The 26,502-nt window shown below is 37.4% G+C and overlaps 2 protein-coding genes across 2 annotated transcripts; one reads left to right on the forward strand and one right to left on the reverse strand.

The window, feature by feature from the left end:
* Positions 1 to 331: 331 nt before the first annotated feature.
* Rab3-GEF (Rab3 GDP-GTP exchange factor) lies at positions 332 to 26,006 on the reverse strand. Its single transcript, XM_068303852.1, is given in 24 exon segments — positions 332 to 2,385; positions 3,473 to 3,519; positions 3,773 to 3,845; positions 7,716 to 7,724; positions 11,627 to 11,794; positions 11,865 to 12,137; positions 12,202 to 12,441; positions 12,504 to 12,761; positions 12,962 to 13,081; positions 13,689 to 14,147; positions 14,208 to 14,231; positions 14,233 to 14,606; positions 14,680 to 15,085; positions 15,754 to 15,804; positions 15,983 to 16,187; positions 16,266 to 17,378; positions 17,445 to 17,539; positions 18,531 to 18,563; positions 19,926 to 20,052; positions 20,120 to 20,481; positions 20,543 to 21,080; positions 21,254 to 21,672; positions 21,742 to 21,890; positions 25,622 to 26,006. Coding segments are annotated over 23 exon segments (6,489 nt in total). The 5' UTR covers positions 21,865 to 21,890; positions 25,622 to 26,006; the 3' UTR covers positions 332 to 1,413.
* On the forward strand, positions 19,197 to 19,843 carry LOC137587221 (tubulin-specific chaperone A). The gene has a single exon (XM_068303546.1). It carries the CDS (start codon positions 19,326 to 19,328, stop codon positions 19,743 to 19,745), a length of 420 nt encoding a protein of 139 aa, XP_068159647.1. The 5' UTR covers positions 19,197 to 19,325; the 3' UTR covers positions 19,746 to 19,843.
* Positions 26,007 to 26,502: the final 496 nt, after the last annotated feature.

A 26,502-nucleotide genomic window follows, 5' to 3' on the forward strand; every position in this document is an offset into this window, starting at 1 on the left:
GGTTGCATGAATGGTCTTGGACTTTTGGAATCTGTCACCATTCCACCAATGATGCTGCATATTTTTTCAAATCGTTTTACGTCATTTGATAAGAAGGTATCATTCTCTCTCCCCATGTTAGACCGAACTGAATTACTTTAATAAAATTCCCACGAAACATAATGAGATGGATTAAAACCAATGATGAGGATATATGTTTTGTGGAATAAAGAGTTAAGATCTTTTTAGACACGGGCACAGATAAATTGTCAGTGTATTCCATTGCATACTTTACGGCATCGCTTCCTAGACAACGAAACATCGTTCATTCAGAAGAAATAAAACGAAACGGTTTATTGATTTTTTCGGTTTTTGCATTTTTAGATTTATGTTAACATTCAAACCAACAAAAAATATACATTTATGTTTATTTATACATACATACATATAGAGTTATATATTATTGTTATCTCTCCTCATCGTACACATCCTTATTATTGCTGTCCAATTCAATCTTGGCCGTGTATGTCTGTCTATCTGGGTGTGTGTGTGTGAGAGGGTGTGTGTGTGTATTGGTGTATATGTGTTCCCTGACAATTCCTTAAACTTAGATAATTTCCGCTTCCAATACGAAAAATCCATCGTCATCATCAATAACTAGATAAATTCCTTTATACAATATACAATGAATGTTTATTAATATTATTTCTTGATTTATTTCTGTATATATAGTATATGTATAGGGTAAGTTTAAATAGGTATTTGTTTGCTCGATTTCAATAATAATTTCGTCATATATATTTTCTTTTATCATTTTTTTAACCAACGATTCGATTGCCTTCAATTTCCATAAGTTTTCTTTTGTTTAGTTTTTATTTCTTAGTTTGTGCCCCAATCTTCTTTTCTATGTATGTATTTAAGCAGTTGTATGTATGTATGTATGTAGTGTATGTACATATATATTATCTATGTATATATACATATAACTAGTAAACTTTTGTCCCGATATTATAGTATAGTAGATTAGTTTTTCATATTATTTATTATGATTTAAGCGAGTCAATTTTGTTTAAAGCTTAGCAGGAATTAAATTTCATTTGTCCATTGATGATATGATTTGGCTAGAACATGAATCAATAAATACATATATTTATATATATATGTATGCATATACATACATATGTATGTTGATATAAATATTGAGTGAAGGACTGAATGGCATGAGCGAGACAAACGCTTGGAAGGAGGAAATGAGTCTTCTTCTTATAGCCAAGGTATGCATATGGTGCGACAGACCTCTCGTCTGTGTGGATGGGGCTCATCGCCTGTCTGGCCACCACCACCGCCGCCTACACCACTATCGCCGTGACCGGCACCACCGGCGACGCCGCCACCGCCACCGCTTCCACTAAATTTGAAAAACGAACTCCTTCGTCAGTGTTTGCGATGGGCTTGAGGCGATGCTCCGATAGCGGCACCAGCAGCGGCATTAGATCCACCCGGAGCACTCGCCTCCGGCATTGGTGGCAGCGCAGCGGACACGCTGCCGTAGCTGGCGCGCTGCTGCGACTGCGGATGATGGGCGATAGCTTGGGCCGTTGTCAAAGTGGAGGCACGCGCCAATCCAGCGCCATGCCGCTTGGGTATGACAAACGGTGGCGGCGGTTGTGGCGTATATTGCGGCGGCGTCGAATTGGCCGAGGCCTGCCGTATAAATGAACGTGCCGATGGCTGTTGCATGGAACCGCTGCGGGCAATGGCTCCGGTCCGTGGTGGTATGGCCGGCGGAGGGCCAGGCGGCGGAGCTGTACGCATTTTGGGTGGTGGTGAACTGATGCTACTGATTGTGGATAGACTTTCCGTTGATGGTTGTGAGGGTACACGTGGCGGCAGTTGTGGCAACTGCCCCAAACTGGGAGTGGGACTGGCACTGGGGCTGGGTGTGGTATTTGTGGTCATCGGGTTGGGCGATGCGGACACCAGTGTTGGTTTTGTGCTACCTGTACCTGCTCCAGCTCCGACTGCTGTTGCTGATGTTAATGTTGGTATTGCTGCTGCTGCTGTTGTTGCTGTTGTTGTCGGTAATTTTGCCTGCGGTTGCACCGTCGACATGGTTATTGTGGGTTTCTGCATGGGCACTGTATGTCTTATGGTGATGCTGCCTCCTTGTGGCTTGTTAGTGCTGACTCTGGCTGGTTGCTGACTCTGTGACGCACTGATGGGATTAGCTGGAGTGACCTGTTGTTGTTGCTGCTGCTGCTGCTGTTGCTGCTGTTGATGTTTTTGCTTTTGTTGTGCGTGTATATCCTGAATTTGTGGTGTTATAACCACTGGATTTTTCTTCTGATCCTGTCCGGCGGCCACATACGAGAAGACGCACAGCACCGAGTAACAGATCTGATCCGACTGCGTATTTGTAGAAGGGTGGGCATGGCGTATACGTGATGCATTTTGTTTTAGAGACATCAAGGCTCAAAATTTGTTGTTTGTTTTTTGGTTTTTTTTGTTGGATTTTGTTAGTGTTGACAAAAAGTTTTGAACAAACAATCGAACAAACAATAAACAAGTTACAAAAGAAAAGCATGCAATAAAATACTTATTCGGCACAGTGGTGTGGCACAGTGGTTAAGAAACTAACAAAAAAAACAAAAAGAGAATATTTTATACAATTTATATGAATGGGTGAAGTTTTTTTAAGACATGTTTTTTATTTACAAGCAAAATTCTCATTGATTTTGATTAAATTGATTCTGTTGTATGATGTTCCAGTTCCATTGTTTCGCCGATGGCGTTGACTGTACTTCTTGGCAGGGGTTGAATACAGCGGCTGCTGCTGACGTCATTGAGATGACAAATGTAGGCAAAACGTACAGAGGTCACCCGATGGAAGCTCAAAACAATTTCGGCGGCCTTTTTTTGTTTTTTTGGTGGTTTTTGTTTTGCGCATTTGCGATGATGATAATGATGTATGGTGGTGGTGGTGGTGGTGATTTTTGTTGGTAGAGTGTACATATGTGTATGTATGTATTTGTTTGTTGTTGTGGTGCAGACATGTTGGTATTGTTGTTGTTGTTGTTGTTGTTTACATAGAAATATTCACAGGAAAAAAATTGGAATGGAATAAAACGAATAATAAACCATAAGGAAAACGAACAAAAGTTACAAATCCAAAAGAAAGTTGTAGAAATGGGTAAAAAAAAAAAAAAAAACACAATAAAAAGAAAAACAATTTAAACAGACTTAATACTCTCAATATTCATTATATACAAAAATTTTAAAATTTTAAAAAGTGCAATATTTATGCAAATTTTATCAATGATTTGTTCAGAAACTTTTAAAGTTTGTTTACTTAATTTCTGGACAAAAGATTGCCATAAAAACAAAGCCAAAAATAAGTGCATTTTGTTTGAATTTGGATAAGAAAGGCTTGCTCTTAATAAATGACATAAAGGTGCTTGGCTTGGACTTCGAAATGCAAAACTCTTCAACTTACCATACTTGACTGATATTTGCGTTGTATGAGATTGCGAGTCTTGGGATCTGAAAAGACACACACACAGAGAGAAGAGGAAACCTCATTAAATGTCTGGAAAATTGATTATGATAATGATTTTTAAACAAAAATTGATTAAACTACGGTCTGGTTGTGTAATACATGACGCATGAGTTATATAACGTATACGCCCTGTTAACCACTATGGGTAGTAAAACCAGGCGATGGTTGGGACAACTTAACTTACAAATATTAAAAAACTAAAATAAAAAATAACATTGATTAAGCATTTTCACTCACTGTACTCCTCCAGGACAAAGATGCCACCTTTCTGTGTGAAGCATTTGCGTATGTGATCCAAACGCACAAAGAACTGCAATTATTTTATGTTGAAAGAAAGAGAAATAGACAAAGGCCATCATTTAGAACTATCAAATAAGCATTCTTTAATAGAGTATAGAAACGGACTCCGTCACTAAAACAGAATAATATGCAAACTAAAAACGAAAATAGGTATATATTGAACGAAATGAAAATAAAGCGGAAAACCTAAGAACTCTACACAAAACTGAGTGAGTGAGCGATTTGAAGAGAGAGATAGATAGACAGACAGAGCGAGAGAGAGAGAGAGAGAGCGAGCGAGAGATGAAGTCAGACTTAATAATACACGCTCGGTATAATAATACGAATATATGTAAATATTTATGTAGTAAATAAACAAAAAAAAATGTATTATATTTTGGAGTTTTAATTTTATAAAAATTTCTTCTTAGTTCTTTCGGTTTTCTTTTTGTATTTAAGGCGCGTGTCTGTGGGTGTGTGTGTGTGTGTGTGTGTGTAAGTGTGTATATAGAGTTGCGTAGATTTGGTGGTGTAAATGTTTACTTCAACTACGAACAAACTAAACAAACAAACCAAATGAACAAATTAACAATTAAAAAACAAAATTCAACAAACAGAGACGCAACGAAATTAGAATGCAAACTGCATGCAAATAACAGTTATGTTAATATGCTATAACATTCGCTTGTTAACAACAGCAGCAGGCAACGAGAGATGGCAGAGCAAAGCAGAGCTTAACATTAACATTTTATGTACAGTCACAGAACGACAGACCAGACAGTGTTGAGTAACGAAAGACAACTAAGAAAAATCGAACAAAACCCAAACGAAATAAAAATATTCTTTGCGATTTCAAAACAGTGAAAGGATCTAAAACGAAATGTCAATGAAATTAAAAGGAGAAAAGAAAAGAAAGCATAGAGAATTGCATAGAGAAAATGCAGAAAAAAATGAAATCAAATATAATTAATTTGTTTAATTTACTCTAATTATTTGTTTTAACTTTAATTTTGTTTGCTTTTGGTCATTTTGTTTTTTTTTTCTCTTTTTTTATATTTTCTTTTTCTAGTTAGCACTTGTGAGATGGTCGTATATATATTTTCTTTTTGCATTTATCAACACGGGCGGGTTGGGATAGACAGAGTGAGAGAGCGAGAGAGAGCGAGAGAGATATGAACTAGAATTTAGGTAAATCTCGAATAACAAACTATTTAGTTGCACAGTCTAGCAGTTTAGTAGTTAACTTAAATATATGCTTTTATTGTTGGTAATGGAAGTGTATTTTGTGTGTCTTGAGTTGAGGCAAATAAAATAATTGTTAAACACATAAACTTATACCAAGAACTAAAGAAATAATGGTTAAATTTCATCTAAAATTTCATTGAAGAATCGATTGATTGAATAACCAAAGTTGATAGACATTTATTTAGTGAGCTTTAGCATTCAAGCTTAAGGTCTTAGAATCGGGCTTCATAATCGTTTCTATTGGAGTTAAGTTATCCAAAAAGGTCTGAACATTATCATATTTATTTAATTTAGCTGATTGAAAGAGAAATTTATCTTTTCGTTGACTCTTCTGAATGGGAGAAGCTCCAGACTAACCATAACTGTAAATAGTTATGAAAAAGATTCAAAATAAATTTTTGTTTTTCATATTTATCTGTGCTTTTGGTTCTGTTTTAAAGAAATTTAAAGATTACAATAACACTAATGGGCATGCGGTTTGACTATTATTATAATTTTATAATTTCAAAATGAAAATGAAAAGGAAAAAGGTCCAAATTTTTGAACTGAGCTCAGAGTGAGAGGATGGCTTCAAGATTTAGAGAGCATTAAACTTTTACTAACATTTTTGTTGTCTTTTTTTTTATTATATGTTATTTCATTTTATTTGAACCAAATTTATAATCGATAACTTAAGTTTAAGCTTAAGCACAGAGGAAGAAACAAAATAAGTGAAAGAAAGAGAGAGAGAGAGAGAGAGGGAAAGAAAGACAGAGAGCCAGAGAAAGGGGTAGAAAGAGAGAGAAAGAGAGAGAGAGTGAAAGACCGGGAGAAAGAGAGCAAAAGTCAGAGTGAGTCTAGTTTAGTTAAGCATAGTGAAAAAGTTTGTGAAAACTTTTCCAAAAGGTTTGTGGTGGAGGGGGGGAGAATTTTTCCCATAGGTGTCTATGGTATCTGAGTAGAGATTTAGGTCTTGGTTTATATATTATTTATTTTGTTTTTGGTTTTTTTTGTTTTGTTTAATTGTAAACTACAACTACAATTTGCGTTTTAATCTGTTTGCTATACAAATAACTCACTACACAAGCAAAATGAAAAAAAAACACTAAAAAAACTTTGATTTACTGTTTTCGGTTTCGGTTTTTTTTTTTTTTTGAATTTTTAAAAACAATTTTTTGGTTTCTCTGTGGACATAAAAATGAAACTTAATGAACTTAAAAACTGAAACGAAATTTGAAAAATCGAGGAACAAGGAGTGGAAAATGATTAGAGAACAAGCCGGGGACATAAAGGATTCAACTGAACTGCAAATTCAGATCAATCCTTCGCTTCGGTTGACCGAAGTCCCTGGATTCACCCCTTCTAGTCTGTAATCGGTTTTCCGCAAATCCTTTGGCCATCGCTTGAGGTTTGGAGTGTTCGATTCTTGTCAAAGTTCAACCAAACTCTTTCATTTGGATGACATCTAAGTAACACAAGTGTACAAAGAAATAGCATAGCGAAACTTTATGTACGAGTTTTATGTATTTATATGGAAAATCAAGTCCATAAGCATTTTTTGTTTGTTTGTTTTGGTGGGAGAACGGGGGGAGGAAGAAATTGTTTAAGCAGCAGCTAAACTATTGAAATTGAATTTTCGTAGTGATCTATTACTAATGTATTTATTGTTTGTATGTACATTCCAGGAATTTGCTTTTTTCAACTATGTGGTTAAGTGTTGTAGAGTGCCGAATAAAATAAATAAATAACTCAAACTGAAACAATGAACTGAAAGCGTGATGTACGTATTATGGATGTATGTATGTGTATGTGGAATGGGAGACATTGACTGTTGAACACAGTAGTGTTGGAAAGTGAAAGAAATTTCTCAATAGTCAGACGGAACGAAACATCAGTATGTATGTATGTACATTGGGTACAAATGAATCTATTTGAATGTAGTTTGGTAGTATTTCATGCGTTTCATTGACGCTAATACCCATATGCTTGGTGTGTGTCAGGTGTGTGTGTGTGTGTGTGTGTGCAACTGAGTGTGTGTTATAACAGAAAGTATAACTTGAACAACACGCAAAAAAGTGGCTAAAAAGTATTTATATGTATATCTAAATGCAAAAATGTAGGAATGTTTGTATTTAGTTGTGTGTTCTCGTGGAATGAAATGAAAAAGAAACAAAAAAAGTGTTGGTAAACGCAATGTCAATGACAATGTTAACGGCTCTGTGTATGCGTGTGTCTGTGTGCTTGTGTGTGTCTGTGTTTTTTTTATAAACTCAACAAACAAACCAACCAACCAACAGTTCAAAAATTAAAATCTCAGTTGGAAAAACGTAATTATACGATAGTTTAGTATATTATATAGTCAACTACTAATGTTGTTTTATTTCGTTTTTATATATACTTAATTCGTTTTGTATAGATTTTGGTTTTTTAACTGTTGAATGTCATAATTCTGTTTTTGTTTCGGTGGGGTGAAAGTGAGTGGGGGAAAAAAATCAAGTGTGAAGTTAAAATAAAAACACAAGATTTTTGTTTTTGTTTTTTTTTTTTTTGGGAAAATCAAATCGGAAAAAACAGGTTTTTGTTTTGGTTTTAGGTGTTTTTTTTTCTTAAGAACAATAATAGCTTATAAATTTAAAGTTTCAAATATAACAGAAAGAATATTTGTTCATTGCAATACCTCGAAATCCTTTTTATTTGTATATATGATATATATATGCACACACATATACATATATATATATATATATATATATATAGTATATATATATATTGAGATGGTAATTTTTGCATTATTTGATTTGTTGTTGTTTTTTTTTTTATTTTCGTTTTTTGTTTTCAGGTTTATCGTTTCGGTTTTTTGAGTTCAGTTCAGTTCATTAGTTGAAGAGAGAAGACCAATCATTGGATTCGTTTGGAACGAGTGGTTAATTTTTGGTTTTTCAATTTTGTAGCAGATTGATTTTTTGTTTTTGTTTTTGTTTTTGATTTTTTTGTTTTGTTTTGTTCCAAAAAATAGAAGTTACGTAGCATAGAAGTGCAGCGTTCCGCGTACGATATTCAAAAAACATGTTAAACAAACAACAAAGAAAAATGATAAAAAGAAAGGTTGAAAAACGCTTTGTTTTTTGGTTTTTTTTTTATGTATATATAATTTCTTTTTTTGTTTGTAATTTGTCTTGGGGTTTTTTAAAAAATTTCTAATTAGTAGAAGATTTGCTTGCGAATTATTCATTAATTTTATTTTTTTTTTTTTTTTTTTTTTTTTTGTACACTAAATAGAAACGATATGAAATGTGGTTGTTGTTGTTGTTTTTTATGTTAAGAGTCGTATTTTGCTTAGAGAGGAAGTGGAAAAAAGGGGGTGGGGGGGGGTGTTGGTAGGGGGAGAGTGGCAGGATCATAATGTTGTATCATGACTTGGGGACGGCTACACTAAAAGTATCTTAAAAATAAATTCTTTTCTTTCTTCTATACATATAAATGTATATAATTTTATATATATATATATAATTTCTTTTTTGGTTGCTGTTATCATTTAAACAAAAACAAAAAAAAAAAGCTAATTACTTTAACAAAAAAACAGAAAGAAAAATCGAAAAATAAACAAAGAATAGAAACAAATAAAAATAATAAAAGTAATTTTATAATAAGGATTTTTTAAGGCAAAGGGAACGAATGAATTCATATATCTGATTTTTCTCTCGGGAGACCGAGAGATAGACAGGTTGAGTAAGAAAGAGAGAGAGAGAGAGAGAGATACAGAAGAAGAAATAGAGATAGATAGATAGAGAGAGAGAGAGAAAGAGACGGCTTAATATATATACCGGATATATTAAAAACAAACAGAAGAAAAAAAAGCTCAAGTAAATTAGCGAGAGAAAAAAATTGGTGTTTAAACAAGGAAATTAGCAGATATACACAAGGACCATCTCAAAAGTTACCAGTTTTATGCACAAAAATCGTTTTATAGTATATCAGAATCTTCTGAACTTTCTTCTTCTTACTTCTGATAGATTAAGTTTAAAGAAAATAAAAGGAAAAACGGAATAAAACACAAACCAAAGGACACGAAATTGGAGCAAAGAGTTGGAACGGGCGAACGAGCGAGAAAAGAGAGAGAGAGAGAGAGAGAGAGACACACAGAAAGTGAGTGAGTGAGTAAATAAGAGACAAAGAGAGCCGGAGCGAAAGAGAGAGAGAGACACACTGATTGTTTATTATGTATGTATATGTACAAAGAGAACTAATCAGATCTCCCAAGGACTACGTCTTCTTTCTTAATTTGATCTATTTGGGCCTAAGATCCGATTCCAAATGAAACCAAATCAAATCAAACGAAATACAAACAAAATTATCCCTAATTATCCTTGAAAAAACTAAAAAAAAAAAACAAGTCAAATAAAAATCATCTATATTAATATTAGAATGGAATAGAAGAATTGTTCTTGGACTAGTTAAAGTACGCTTACTAGATCAAGAGTAATAAAATATAGAGTGAGAGAGCGAGAGAGAGATATATATTTATATATATATATAGAAAGAGAGACAATTTTAATAATAATAATAATAATATCAAATGGTGATTAAGAAATATATATGGAAAATCATATTAAAAAAAATATTTATATATAAGTATAAAAATGACAAAAAAAATAAAAGAAAATGTATTTTTTTTTTGTTTTCTTTTTCTTTTGTTAGTTAATAAATAAAATAGAGAGTATAATGAATATAGCATTCAGTACATTCACTAGCATATATGGGAGTATAATGATAATATGGATTTTCACTGTAATTTGTTGTTATACATATATATACATATATATATATGGCATATATGTATGTATATATGTATATAGATTTCAATTTGTTCGAAGAGGTAAATTGAGTATGATTGATTTTCTTATCATTTTCGTTCATGTATGACTTAAACATATAGTCGGTATTTTTTATATATATATAGGTATATATATATGTAATATAGAAGGCGAATTGGAAAATTATAGATTTAAAAAAAAAAAATAGCCAAAACACAATTGGAAATCAAATTAGAATGTTCAAAAAAGTGGAGAATATACATATGAACTATTATAGGGTTATACTTTGAATGCGTTGAAGGTCCTCAATATAGATCTTTGACAGAACACATACCTATAGCTGTTCTATATACTTGTAGATTGGATGAGGATATGCAGATCAGGGTTTTTAAAGAATGAGTAGTTCAAAGAAATGTCTTTATAGTTTGCCAACACTAGCCAAGGCCGTACGACGTAGTTGCCCAACACTGCTCAGTGTTTGGTTTGAAATGATTTCAGACGGACTTGGTCGAAAAAACATGATGTTACAATGTCACAATCCCTTCCAAAGGGTTATAATCTAAATGAATTGAGATTGAAGTTGAGATTGAGCAAGGGGTGCACTTTTCTAAGTTTCTCTGATTATTCTATATCTACATTAATCCAAATGAGTTGGTAGTACTTCTCTTTCAACTCTTTAATGCCAAATAAGACTAAAGACAGAGAGACAGAGAGAGCGAGGGAGAGCGAGAGAATGTCAGAAGAAGGAGGAGGATAAAGAAAAATATAGAACCATGAAGTTACAAAGAGAAAGAGAGATAAATTGAAGGGGTATAGCTGAAAGTCAAACAGATTCATCTGTCAATCGAACCAATATACATACAGACAAAAAGACAGATAGACAGATAGACAGATAGCGAGTGAGTGAAGAAGAGAGTGTAAACAGAAAATGGAAATTATTGAGAAGGTCCTTGATTTTTGTTAATACATTATCACTGAAAATGGAACATGTAATGTTCAATATTAGATTTCATTTCATTTTTTATACAACAATATACAACAAAAGAAATGAGAAAATAAAAGCAAAACCAGAAACATAAGAACACAAACAAACAAACGAAACGAAGAAACAAACAATCGAATTTAAACTAAATCAAAATTATATAAGAATACGCCCGATAGTGAAAACGAATAGGTAGATACGTATGTATTTCTTTCCCCCTTTTATATATATATAGATATACATACATATACATATATATATATATCTACATATATGTTGGTACTACATATTTAATTGGATAAATCGTAACACAGAGAAGGAGACGAATGCTAAAAGGTTGCTCTAAAAATTAACTTTTCAGTTTCACTTTTGGCTCAGAATTTCATTTTCAGAATTTATTTATTGTTTTTTTTTTTTTTGTGGGGGGAGGGGGGGTACAATAATGATTTTTGCTACTATTTCTTCTTCTTTGTTTTTAATAATTTTTTTCTTTTTTTTTTTTAAGATGAGGATTTTTTGTTTCTGGTGTTAGTGGGAAAAGTACAGGGTGGACTGAGGGGGGCGGACTTTGATGCATTTTTTTATGGCTTTTTATAGATGCAGAGAGTTATACACATAACGAGTAGTATATATTTTTTTGTTGTTTTTTTCATTTTAGAGAGCTTCGTGTAGGTGAATGTGTGTTGAGTGTATTTGGATGTATATATATGTGTCTGTGTCTATGTGTGTGTGTGTGTGTGTGTGTGTGAGTGTAACGAAAATATATATAGTATAAGATAGATAAGCACTTACCTTGCTGTTGGAGAACAACAAACCGACACCTTCAAGACAGACCTGCAATAGGCCACCCTCTCCCGTATTCATATCCTGTACAGGAAACTCTCCGCCCAATTCGGGTACATTTGTGGGTGTGCCACCACGTTCCATAGCCTCTTTGATACAATTATATAGCTCCTTGCACTGAAATTTAGAAATAAGTTTGCTTCAGTAATCGCATCCTTTGCCCTGCATCATCTGTGAATCCTTGTACCTTTCTGGTATAGTATTTATGCAATTGGGTCTGACCGCCATTGCGACGCCAAAGGCAAAGCAGTTTGGTTTTCGGTGAATACGTCATATTGACTAAACGCTCGTACCACCAACGTTCCACAATGGTGCCATCGACCGAGCGCAGGACCAAACCATCGTCGCGCACTTCCATGAAACGTAAAGGACCATTCACATCGGTGCCCTGATGTACCGTAAAGCTCTGGCGATGCAAGAGGCGTGAGCCCAACGGTTTCAAGTCGATGTCGTTACCGTTCTGAATAACAAGAACTAATCAATATACAACCGATCAGAATCGACTCCTGAGGCCGCCCACTCACCAAATTGTTGATCTGATCGACAACATTGTGGACTTCTTGCGAATAGACCAAACCAATGTGACTTTTACCCAAGAGTCGACGTATTTTGCGACGTATTTCATCTTTGCTCACATTCAGCATAACCAATATGGCAGTCAGATTGTAAAGCATTGTCGATAGCAAACGATCCTCATCGTGTTCAAGACGCTTACGTTCGGATTCACTTAGCGACTTGTAGCGTTCCATCATCTCAATGGGTCCCTTTTCGATAGCCAAGACATAAATTAACCTTCCGTCTCTGGTTTTTAGTTGGCTTGCCTTACCTGGTCCATGCCAATCATATCACGCTCTTGGCTAACAGCATCGAGAAAGGCATCTTCCCAGAATTGCATTTGATTCCAGAGATTCAAGCGGTCTTTGCCCAACAGACCCTCGAAGAGATATACACGCGGACTGTCCGGTGATGGAGATGATGAGGTGTTTATCAGATGACCGCCCGTATAACGAAAGCCGGCACTTAAAGTTGATTTGCCTGACCACAAGTTACCGGAACTTCTTTTTGAATCCTTCGATGTGGTCGTCTGCGAATGAAAGGTCAAATGGAATGGATGCTTACAATTTGTTTTGTATTTTGCTGTTTCTTTAATTTTGTTGTTATTGTGGTTCTCAGCAGGTCAACGCAAATGCATATATATATTTAATATATGTATATACTTAGTGTGAATCGCGATTTCGATTCAAGATTATTTGCTTTCATCAATTTTGGTACTCGTGTACTTACATTATTCTCATACTCGGTATCAGAGACCGTGGAGCGACAGCTAGAAGGCATACGCACGCTCAAGCTGCCAACTGGAAGCAAATCACTGACCACGGAGAGTGCACCCGTAGAGCCAGCAGCCTACGAATTAATAATACATACAAAGGGGATACATATATAACTAGTATATATAGGTATGTATTATGCACACATATATTTGTATTGGTATTGGGAGCATACTCCCAATCATCATCATCATCATCATCATAGACATTGAATGTTTATATATGTGGATACTGAGATCCGACGAGATGATTGTAATTATAATAAAGTTACTTGTACGTACAACTGATGCAAAGCGTTTTGAATTCTACATTTACATTACATAGATAATTTGGTATACTTATGCACGACGGGGGGAGGGGTGGTCATGGGTTGTTTGCGGGGTGGTTGTTAAGTTAATGCAGTTATACATACATACATATAGGTTGGTTGGTTGGTAGTATAGTGAAGATGATTTCAAGGTACACAACAAACAACGATGCGCATATATGTATGTAATTATACGATATGTGGCTATATATGTATATACATATTTGTATATGTCTATGTATGTGTAGGCAGTAAGCACGGTCACAAGAACTACATATGTATATGTATGTGCTTATTTATGATCGAATGATGCGTTTATACTTCTACTATCCATAGTCAGATATGTATGTTTGTTTGTTTGTTTGTTTGTACTCACATCTGAATCGAACGAGGTGAGCATATTTTTCAAGACACTTCTCTTCTGAGACAACATATCCTTGAACATTTCCGTTGTCGATTGTCCATCCTGGCTGTCCGCCGACGACAAACGTCTGGCGGTCGCTGATGTTGCCGCTGTATGGGTTGAGCTTTTGCGTGACTCCTGCGGGGAAGCCCATTCGGAACCAAGACCCGAATGTGGGCCATTCGGTGAACTGGGTGAACGTAAATTCTCACGACTACCCATGGGACTGGCCGCATGGCTCGATAGCAAACTGGAAGACATATCACTGCCCTCGTTGATTTCCTTACTCCAGAAGTGTGTATGAGCCACCTCCATCAATTGAAAGACTGAGGCCATGCCGCCCAAGCCAAAGTTTCCAAATGTTACATCCAAGCCCCCGGCAATGGCCTGTACACATTTTAGCATGCCCTTCCACACGGGTTTTGTTACACACTACAAAATGCGAGAAAATGAAAACAATTACCTTTATTATGGCATTTGGCAATCGCTTACCACATCGTCGATGTGATCATCGGGGGGCTATTTTCTTATCCAACGTCTTGTTCAATTTACTCAACACTAGAGTCCTATAGGATTCATCCTCCATGAGCTTCTTGAAACGATTGAGCTTCAACCAACCGACACCCTCTCCGGCCAGCACCTGGTTGGTGACATCTTTGAGAAAGGCCTGATTCTCGGCATTACTGTGCGAACGTTCCTGATTCTGTTGACGAGTTAGCTCCTCTTGCGTCTGTCTCGGACCGGCATGCTTGATAAGAGGTGTCCGCTCCACCAGCCCCTTGCGACTTGGAAATGGATCGAAATTGATGCCAGTTTTACCACTCTTTCCGGATGAAACACTGGCTGACGATTTGTGCTGCACAGCAGCCGCTGTTTGTTTCTGCTGGTTCTCTGTTTTATTTTTGCAAATGTTTTAAATGAGAATCTCATTCTTTCAACCTGAAGTGGGCTGACGTATACTTACTCTTGCCAAACATGCCCGAGAACATTGTCGATGTCGATGAGGCCAAACCATTGAAATCTGTGCCAATGGATGAGAAGAAATTGTTGCCACCACCGCTGTTGGAACTTTGTTGAACCTGCTTTTGGGTGGCCAATTGAGAGCCGGGTCCGACAGTGGAAGAAACAGAGCTTCTTTGCTGCTCTATAGGCACACCTGATCCCGCATTGCCATGGCCATGTTCCTCAATTTTAATGATACCCTTCTTGGTGGCAGCTTCTTTAGCTGTTTTGGTTAGATCACCCAAAGTAGATTTACCCACATAGGTAAGATCCTCGAGGGTATTTTTGCTAACACCAGCCGCTTGCTTCGATACCTCCAAGGCCTGCTTGGAAGCCTCTCCAGCCGCTTTCTTGGCGTGTAGGGTGAACTGCGAGAGAATAGAATTTGGGAAACCAATTTGAATGCATTTTTGTTATTCACAAAATTCCAATTATGACGACGTCAACATAAACACAACAGATTATATACTCATGAGCTACTATCTACAATGGATTCAACGGGTCGCAAATATTCACCACAAACTCAATAAACGGAGCCAGGTTAAGGGTAATTTAATCAATTAAAAAAATAATATTTGGCGAAAAGGAAAAGTAAAAGACTTACAGAAAACAAAAGCCTTAAGAGAGGAAATGAAGTATGTAAGCCATGCACCAAGTGCAAATTCTCTTTGCGAAAGGGGGCGTGGCCAAAGTTTGAAATAAAACTTGATGTGTCTGCACACTTTACGGAGCTACATACCAATTTTGATAACTCTAGCTTTCATAGTCTCCGAGATCTAAGTGTTCATACAGACAGCGTCTTGATGCTGATCAAGAATTTATATACTTTACAGTGTCAGAAAAGGTTTCTAAGGCTAAAATATAAAGGTCCTTAAAAAACAAAACCACTAAAAACAATTAAACGATCCTTTTGATTGTATTTTCCTTTTGCCCTCACTTATAAACTTGTATATTCAACTACATATGCGGTGCACACTACATGCGAACGTTGTGGGTGTGTGTGTGTGTGTAAAGTGTGGGGAGTATGAATACCAACCTTTTCAAAGGTATGACGCATTTTATCGTCAAGATCTTCGTCCAGCGCATGCTACATTTGATTTGTAGACACATGGTAACGTGGTGTGTGGAGTGTTTGGTTCATTTTCATTTTTTCAGTTTCAATAAATCAAATTTTAAGATCAACAACAAGAGTACAACATTGAGTCCCACAATAAGTATGATGCAGACATTCTGGACTAGTTTAATACAATTGACTGGCAACTCACCTTATCCACATGAGCCAAGAGACCCTCTTGACTGCTTTGTCGCGTTGTCTCACGCACCAGTTCCTTGGCATGTGAAGCGAAATTCTCGAATAGCGAACTCTGAGAGCTCTGCCGTCCGGGACTACTAGAACTGGAACCCGAACTGCCAGTTCGTGCCAATATGTTGCTTACACTCGGCTGCTTCACGGGCGGCGTCAATGGGGGGCTATCCAGGGTGAGAGAGCAAGAGAGGCAGAGAGAGAGGGAGAGTCTTAGTCTTAGTCTTAATTATAAACCTTCTTACTAACCGGTATTTTTCCTTTCCGTACGCTCTATATCGCTCGTATTACGCTGCATTTTGTTGGGTTTTGGTGCTAATACTGTGACTCCCGCTGCATCTGATTCAGCCTCAATGCTGGCCATTTTAATGGTCGCCTCTAAGCGCATGGCCAGCGGTGTGGCCATTTCGAATGCTTGCTGCTGTGCCTGAGGCCCCTGCCCGCCTTTCGACTGAAAATCAAACTCCGAGTCGCGATTGAAGCTAGGCGAACTGAGATCCGAGCGACTGGATGATGAAGAAACTGGTGAATCGGCACGCTCTTCGTCCTCTTTGCTAACACTGAGATCAGCCAGTCCTTCGGGATACTGCAGCTTACTGGGTGGATGGTAGACCAAGGCAGGATCTAAATTCGATGACAACGTCTGTGGAACAACATGCGGTCGATTGTAGGATCCGAAGACATCATGCAAACTGGGTGACAGATCCGATGACGCCATCTCGGAAACGAAATCACTTAGCGAACTGTATGAGGAACTGCTGCTATCAGCACCCTCCGAATCGGAGCCACTCTCATCGGTGGGCTGGCACTCAAGCTGTTTCAGAGAGCGTAATGCTCCATTCAATGAGCTGCCATCATCCCACACAGAGAAGCGAATGGGTGTCAGCGAGTGGGCAAACCATTTGGGCTTATCGCCCACCTGCATGGGATCCATGACGCCCGTCTGGACGCGCAGAAAGGCCACATTTGTTGGCGTTAACGACCATTCGGCTAGGAATTCAACTGCCTGAGTGCGGGCAAACTGATTGAGGAACTGTGAGGCGCGCGGACGTGATCTCAGGAAACTATTGATCTGAAAGGCCACCACGGGACGCGGATAGAGACGCAAGGTGCGCGTATGCTCAGCGAAATTGGCCAATGTGTTTTGGGCATTGAAGAAACGCACCATTGCCACACGTGTGGCAACATCCACTGAATCCACATCGGTGCCATAGACAAATGGATTCAAGGCGGGCGAGTTCATCGGGCTGGGCTGACGAGAGTTTAAGGCAGTTGCCCCTTGGGCAGACACCGAATTCCGTTGACTAGCCTGGGCTGAGTGTGGCGGTGTTTGCAATGGCAGACGAACCTGAGATACTCTATAACAAGAGGAAAAGAAAAAACGTGGTTATCACTCTCCTCGAGTGGCTTTCAAAGTGGCTTACCCGAGCAACGGCGGCTCTTGTAGACTATCCCTAACCGAGGGCAATAATTGCTGTGAAGATACCGCCTGATTGGTTGCAGTCATCGAGGTAAGAGCCTAGTAAAAATAATCAAAGACAAGATTAAGTAATCAAACGAACTTTTAACATGTCTAAAACAAATCGTTTCGCTTCAACAAGAGACTTGAATACACTCTAAAACTAATTGTAAAATGGTGGGATAACAGGGCGGGTGGTTGATATGGGTTAGGGACACATACGCTCTCACACACGTACACTCTCGCACGCACACACACACACAGACATAGGGAAAGGCATGCCACATAGACAAAGACAACAATATAGAGAGAGAGAGAAAAAGATATACAGATAGAGATAGATAGAAAGAATTCGAACTGTTGAGCTGAATTTGTTTATATAGCTCCCATCAACAACTAATATATTTATAAATTTATTTACTTTTCCAAAATATAAATGTATATATATGTACATATATATATATATCTGTTATAGATATATTACAATCAATATACATATATATATATACATATATGAACATAGGTATGTCAAATGGTTTCTATGTATAATGACTGTATGCATGCTGTTACGTATACGTTATATATTTAATATATATTGTTATTTTTAGTTTATGTTTAACCTACACTCAGATAAAAAAACAAATCGATTTCAAACAAGGTGTGTTTAAAAAATTGAGGCGACTTGAAATAGAGTTCGGTTTACTTGTTTATCTTTATTTTCAATCTCTGTATCCTAAACCCTCTAGGCCTGGTGAGTTCTATTAGAGGGTTAACTGAAGAAAAAAACTGCGGATTAGACTTCTAGTCGAATGAGGGTTTGGATAAAGAAAGAGGATTTGAATTTGCATGTTTTTCAAACACACCTCGTCTAGACCAAGTTTGAGAGGCAATTAGATAGGATGATCTCTAGCTTTTGAGCTGAGTTTTTTGAGTTTTAGCTTTTACTGAGTGTAGGTTTTGATAGGGGTTAAAAAAAAAAAAACATTGTTAACACTGTTTTTTTTTTCTTTCATTGTATTTTTTTCTTTGTTGTTTTATGAACGATATTTACACCAAGTCCAGCTTCATCCATAAGTAGCATAGCCTGCAGTAGTTGTTGTTGTAGTAGTTGTTGTTGTAATGTTTAACAATTATAATGTATGAGTGTTGGAAAAGTAATATTAAGTAGAGAGAGAGAGAGAGAGAGAGGGAAAGAAATATATAGAGTATATTTAGAGATAGAGAGCGAGAAAGCGTGATAGATATAGAGAGAGAGAGAGAGAGAGACATGTATGTGTAAAGTGAGTGTTATTTTTTTGATTTTTTGCAAAAAGAAAAGAGAATGCAACATGTACATACATATAAGTAGAGCTTAGAGAAAAAAACGTTTTTGATTTCATGTCATGAATGATTCAGTTAAACTCTCCTCCAATATGATTTAAGAGCCTGCTTCAAGAATGATTGATATATATATGTATGTTATCCAGAAATAAAACATTCACTTATACATGTAGTTAGGTACAGATTTATAGGTAAGTATATATGTAGATAAGTAATATGTATAAATGTTTTTGTAGCAGTGTAGTAGACACAATGACCACATGATGATATTGACGACATTAAGCTCAGAAGAGAGAACCTATATATATATATATATATATATATATAGTTACAAAGCTCACATTATCATAGTAGGCATTCGAAGATGTTATCGTTAACTTAGCCCCCTGACTTTAGTCACTCATAAACTTTCCCTACCTTCAGAGTCATTCTAATAAATTTTGTTTTCTATTTTGTTTTGTTTGTTTTTGTTTTTTTTTTTTTTTTTTTTTGTCCCACGTGATTTGTTTTTATTTCTCTTGACATTATGACTAGCCAGCGAGTAACTGCAGTGGCATCACCACGAAACGAAACTTTCTCAAATGGATCACAAAATCGAACTATCTGTCCCCGACTCGACCAGTTGGTCGTCTATACGGCCATTTTGAAGCATTTACTTCAACAGAAGATACACTACGACAATGAGGGCAATGTGGAAATCCAACGTCTCGAACGTTTCAAGTCCGAGGGCATCAAGCAATGTCGCCTCAGAGCCCAAGAACAGGTGGTCAAGAAGGTTCAATCCATGCTGCCCAGGATTGTCTATAAAATGCGCAACGATGTCGAACGTCTGCGGCGTTTCTTACATACGGAGAAAGTCCAATTGAAGGAGCTCAATGGATATTTATACGAACAGAGCTGGCAACTGCTCAATCTCTGCAAGGAGAATCTGGAGCTTACAACTTAGATACACATATGTGGACATATATATATAGTAAATGTTATTGAATGACTATATTTTTCTTGACTAAATCTAAATTAAACTATGTCGCCAAATCCCCTAAACTTAATTTCAGTTTTCTTAAAAAATACCCTTTCCCTACCCCTTGGCAGTAAAAAAAATGCTTTTTATATTCAAGAAATTTACCTGTCGCAAATGATTTTTTAGTATGGTTCCCTCTGGCTCTGGCAATGGGGGAATTTCGTCGTAGCCACCTGTAGGTGGTGTTAGTTTTGTTGAGTCCAGATCCACAACCCAAATGTCATCAGGCAGCCTATAAATAGAGTGTCACATGAATCGTTAATGGATGAGGAGTTGAAGGAGGACGCAACCCAACTCACCGGAAATTCTTTTTGTATATCAAAAACGAGGCCGGCACTCCAATGACAAATGGTGTGGGCGCCAGCAACAATTGTTCGGCGCAACTGAGACATGTGGGTAACAATGGAATAACTGGAAACATATACTCCAATGGATAGAGCATTGTGACAAATGCCATAACCGACATGGATAAGGCATTGTAGTCGCGCGATTGAAAGAGAACCTTATTCTCCTGCATAATCAAGGTCCACACCTTGAGGCATGTCTCAACGCCCAGCAATTCCAGCGGTAGATGTAAGGGGAAATCTACCAGCGAGAAGCGTGTGTGATCGGGTAAGGCGAAGAGCAGTGGTTCATGCACAGTCGGTGATAGAACTTCCACCTAGGGAAATCATCAAATTAAGACGAAGTGGACAAAGGGGATTTAATATGTTGTGTAATACCTCAACTCGCGTTGACCCTGGCACAGGCACAGGTGTGGAGAGCAAACGTAATATCCAGGTCTCAATCTCCCTGACATCGTGCAGGACAATGGATGGTGTCGCCTCGCTGACATGGCCCGTCAGTACGGTCCATACATTGTCCCGATTCAGTTTCTGAGAGGCACCCACGCGTTTTGGCGATGACGATTCATTGCAGGCATCGATCAGTTTCTTCAATATGAACAGACACTCGCGAAAGGTCGTGAAGAACGGATGATGGGATATGATGCAGAGTGAGGTCAATGATTGATTACGCAGTTTGGTACGTTTGCGAGAGGCACGAGGCGATGGCGAATGACTGCCACCCGATTCGGAGTCCGCTGAGGGTGCCATTAGACCCAGTTTGGGTGCCGTTTGCGAGGAGGAGGATGGATGCTGTGAGTGCTGCGAGTGCTGCGAGTGCTGATGCTGATGGGCATGCAAACGCTGTTGATCAGAGTCACGACGTGAGGTCAGTTCACGATCCGAATCACTTGGCGCTACGTTACTTCTGTAGTCGCTAGAAGTAGTTAAGAGGCCGTAACTATTATGGAAATGGTTATGGAAATTGGTTAGAAAAAAGCCGCTTAGCCAAAAAACAAAAAAACAGAACAGAAATGGAATAGAAAAAAAAAAACAAACAAACAAGAGAGGCTCTGCATGCAACAACAACAACAACAACAATACACTTGCCTGCTAAATGCCGAATCCGAGCTTCGTTCCATGCTCTTGCGCCAGGATTCACGACGAAACGCTGAGGAGCGTCGACCTCGTGCCCCACCGCCAGCTGCTCCGCCCATGCCACCAGCACCGCCAGCACCACCATGACCACCAGCCCCACCATTTCCAGCCCTCGGATCTGTGCCAGCTCCCATCGAGGAACTGGGCCGCTCTATGGGTCTATAGAAATTAACGCAAATGCCATAACGCGTCTTTCCCGAATCCTTGTCGGTCAATGCGAAAACAAATGAGGTCATATCACGTATGGCCGAGCCAGTGCGTCGGGGACCAACGCTGGTGCAGCCCTCTGGCTGGCAAAAGTAAACCATGTCCAAGGGCAATGGGAAATCAGCATGATCCGATGGCGGATAGCGACGCAATAAGTCGGGCACCTGTCAAGCAACCATTCCCTCCATTCATCAATCCATCAGTCAATTAAATTGATGTCGGGGAAAACTTACCTGAACTGGGGGCGCCTTGCTGCCCTGCATGCCCTTGGGCATGGGCGGCGTTGTGTGGGCCCCCACGATGGCCATATAGTCCACCAGGCGAGGACATAACGAGGCACGTTGCTGGTCGGTCATACTTTTAAAAGTACAAAACTTTCCTCCTGCAAGGATAATGAAAATTGTATGACAAATGTGAGAGGATGAGATTCAACTATTTAAGCCGTTGTGAAGGTTAGTAAATGCATTGCAAGGTTTCACCCACACACACACACACACACGCATAATCTCATGAATACATAAGTGCAGGAAATGTGACTGAGGATATACACTTGCATAAGTCTTCTTTTAGTTTGTGCTACTAACTACATACTAACATGGAAGTGCTTTAGGTTTCTTTCCCTTTCACCATCTCTCTCTCTCTCGGCAACTGTGTACTTTTGGTTCTGTGATGGAGTAACCATCTAAAGATAATCATCTAAATGTTTGCTTGTATTGTCCAAGCAGTGAATGTCCTTCTCATCTCTCAGTTCACTAAAAGGAGGCAAGGGCTTTTTGCTGCATACTTTCAGGCTTCATTCCCAAAAGAAATGCATCGTATATTAGTTTGAAAATATTAATCAAGTTAGTAATCACTAGATTAAGTTGACTTTTGGAAAATCCACATATTTTAAGGATGGTTTTTCTTTGGAAAGCTTTCTTGAAGTCACTTGACAGGGCTCCCGCATTGCTTGTCTATTAGCCATTAATTTATTAATGGCTCCATCTGTATATATAGAATCCTATGTCAATTTGTGCCCATCAGTTAATCAATCAATCAGTCAGTCAAGTCAGTCATTTAGTCAGTCAATCAATTAGCAATAGCTGATTTCTGCAATGTGAATTCCAAAATCTAAGCCATGTCAAATCCAAGTCAAAGTCACTGGCCTGTCTTTTTGGCTTGGTCTGTTGACCTTCTCGCCTTTGCCTTTAATTTTAAAGCTTTAAAGTGCAAAAACATGTATGTATACCAATATATACGTGAATATGTATGTATGTATATTGAAGAAAGTAAAAAATAACTGCCATTGACGTCAGTCAAAGTATGTAGAAAGAATACCATGGAATGCAAATGACGTTGAGAGAAAAGTTCATTTGCGATTGGCATGCGAATCATTGAGGAATTTAGAAACGAATCCCAACCAATATCAAACAAATTCCGTTCACCCCCAAGAAACCCCGAGAACCACAGCTAGGAAGTTATTTTCAAGGCCACAAAGAAGAAGGAAGATAGAAAAATAAAGGAAAAAAGAGAGGGTGAAAGTGTGTGTGTGTGTGTGTAGAAGGGGCAAACATAAAATCAACATTCATTGCATCGTCCATCAGGGATAAAGACAGACATTAAAACCAGAATACATAAAAGCCAGTTAGAGATTTGGTAAGGACTTTTCATTGTATGCTAGTTACAACTATTGTCCTAAACATGTCCCTTGGGCCCCATCCATGTCCAAGCAAATCATGTCAAGGCTACAGACTGCAGCCTAAACCAAGTGGACTTGGGCTCTTTGGTTTCTCTCCTATCAATTTCATTTAAAGACCGAAACCACTTCCAGACTCCAGCATGACATCAGAGCAACCGCATCATCATCCCCATCACCAGCAACGTCAACAATTTCAATTGTTTCTCTCTCACACAAGTCTAAAAATAAAATAAAATGCGGCACCAGAAACGATGGAATGGGAGACCAATAGACACGAGCTGAAGCTGTCATTAACCAAAAAATGTCAACCCGACGACAAAGACAACCACGACAAGGACGACACTTTATGAAATCATCCGGATAACCAGCTCCACCCACAATATCCAAATGGTTATTTAAGTGGGCGATGTGAGTAAACTGATGCCCTATTCCCTTTTAAAAAATTGGCTAGATCATTTGCTCTCTCTTAACTCATACGTTTCACAATTATGAGCATAAAAATGTTATCTCTGACTCGCAAGAAAAATTGCAACCGGAAAAGGAAAATATGTCACAGAAAATAGAAAGACAAGGAAAACCTAGCGGCGACAGTTTACTGACTTATTTTCTCCTTTGTCCCTGATGGACATTTAAAACACGGCCATGACGAAGCTTCTATACCCTTACTCAACCTACCATGAAAGAGAACTTATAAGTAGAAACTGATCTTAGAACATCTTTGCATGACATGATAGTTCCATGAGAAGCTAACAAAACTATTAAAATTTCTAAAATTATAAAGCTTTTTACATGTCCATATAATTTAGTTAAGTTTATATATACATACATAAATAATAAGCTCACAGACATCAAGTATGATATATAAGAAAAACTATATAGTGGAAGTTGTCAGGACATTCCCTAAAGCAAAAGCTATCAAGGTTAGAGCCAAAATAAACTTGGAATTTTCGAGGCTTTGCAAGAACGAAAACTTGGATAATTTTAAAAATTTGAAATTATTTATTAATAACTTTATTTTTGACCTATTGTTACTATAAAAATCCATCTATATTGATAATAGCAAAGAACAGCTTTTAATCTTTGATCTGATCAGATCTTAGAGAACTTATTTCTTATATCATGAGAACCAAATATACCTAGCCAATATAATTAAAAATTCTTTAGAGAAATCACCTTTAATGTTTAATTCTTAATAAAATGCTGCACAAAACATGCATTAATTGTGCAGACTTCAAGTAATGGACATTAGTATATAAAGGAAAGCTATTTTTGGGGCTTAAAACCTAAGTGATGCTTTTACTTTTAATCAATCTTGAGTTAAGCATTTTCTGCCCTATTCCTACATTGTGTATGAAAATTTATAACCAATTTCTTATTTTTTCATTTAACTCTGCTTAATTTGTATATACATATGTATATTGCTTTCTATATTTGTTTGTGGCTGCTTAAGTTGTTATTTTATTAATGTTTCTTATGGCTTTTCATTATGGTTTATCCATAGATTAAAAGATAATATCATATCAACAATGTATAACATTTTGCAAAGTGTATGCAAATTTTGTGGCATTGCCGAAGCTCGTCTTGTACATGTACACATACATACATATATATGTACATATGTATATTTGTCAACTTGTGTGCTTAGAGTAGCCTTGGCAGTATAAAGCAGTGCCCAGAGATGGTGAAAGCAAGCATCTAGCAAATCAGCTTACAAAACTCTCTTGTCTTGTCTTGTCTTGTCTTGTCTTCTGTTGAGTTGTGTTTTGTTGCTCCTCCTCTAGAGCTTTTACATGAAGGGCCGCTTTGTCTGTCATGTTTTGCATATCCACACACATACCCCCACACACATGCAGTTTGTATGCATTGTATGTGTTAAAATAAAATGAAGTGAAGTGAAGTAAAGTGAATGACTTGTTGTTGCCATTACCTTTTGCACGTGCCCCCACTCCCTGAGGAGTGTTGTTGGTCAGGTGGTTAAGAATACACACATCATAAAATCAATAAAGGGCTCGTCACACACACACACACTCATACACTATTTATTAGCCATTATCAGCATCATAGAAAGAAAAAATTTACAAGTTTCAGAAAAAATGCGCTAAAAAGTATGCTACCAAAAATGTTACACAGCAAAAACATTAAATGAGAGAATTTCTCTAGAAATAAATAAGTGTATAGAGGGAGGACAAGGCTAGGCTCACACAAACACACACTCTCTCTCTCTCACACACACACACATACATTGAGAGTGTGTACACACATATATACGAGTACGTATTCTGGTGTACGCAACAAGGTCACTGGAAAAATCGTTAAAAAAAAAAAAACATACCCACAAAAACAACAATGTGTCGATACTCTCTGTAGTATACACACACTCACTCATTCACACACACACACACACACACACACACACAAAGTTAATTGTAACATACCTTCAAATGTTTTCTACAAAATATTAACAATTCTTTTGAATATTTCTCATGAGTTTCTTCAATTTTCGTATACTTTTTGTTGACATGGCAAATAAATTTTTTTTGTGTTGCAAGAATTGCCAAACATTAACAATAAAAAAAACCACAACAGCAACAACAATTAATTCTAGCTAGTTTATTTCTTTTACACTATTGGTTTTTGCTATTTTCTCTTTTTTTTTGTGAACAATTTCCTGCAGTATCTTTTTTTGGTGTGTTTTTTTTTTCTTTTTTGGAGTTTTGTCGTTTGGCGTTCTTCTGTGGCGTCTCGTCTAAACGCTGGCCATGATTCGACTGAAATTGTATCCCTGCCAAAAGCCAAGGCAGAGCTCAAAAGTCCGCAAAGGACGCCAGTTAGCTGCAATCTGTAAGGTTCGTGGTGATGTTGAAATTCCTATATATGTACATACATATGAATGTACATACATACATACATATGTATGTATGTACGTATCTGGAATATGGAAAATGAATAAGCCGCGCAAGCAAAACTTTTCCATGCCGCACTTGTTGGATTCTTTTCTGTGCGCGTATCAAAAACTGGAAGTACCCGAAACCAAGCCAAAAACAATATAGAAAAAACCAAAAAAGAAAACCAACAAGAATATTCCACTACTGCGCATGTGCAATAAATGCCACGTGCTTTCCAGTAAATGACAAGAACAGAGCTGAATCGTTAGTCCCAAGAACCCAGACCTCAAACCAAAATCCAAAATGTGGGGCCCGAGAGGTATACATACATAAGAGCACACACACATGTATACGAATTTACGTGCATGCATAAGTATGTGCGTATATACAGTCAATCAATTAAGTTTGCGTACAGCAAATCATTCCAATAG

This window comes from Drosophila tropicalis, unplaced genomic scaffold (assembly GCF_018151085.1).
Source record: "Drosophila tropicalis isolate 14030-0801.00 unplaced genomic scaffold, ASM1815108v1 contig_158, whole genome shotgun sequence".
Classification (NCBI taxonomy): Eukaryota; Metazoa; Arthropoda; class Insecta; order Diptera; family Drosophilidae; genus Drosophila; species Drosophila tropicalis.

Coding starts and splice junctions, on each gene's coding strand:
- LOC137587221 (XM_068303546.1), top strand. CDS start 19,326: ATGACTAGCCAGCGAGTAACTGCAGTGGCATCACCACGAAACGAAACT.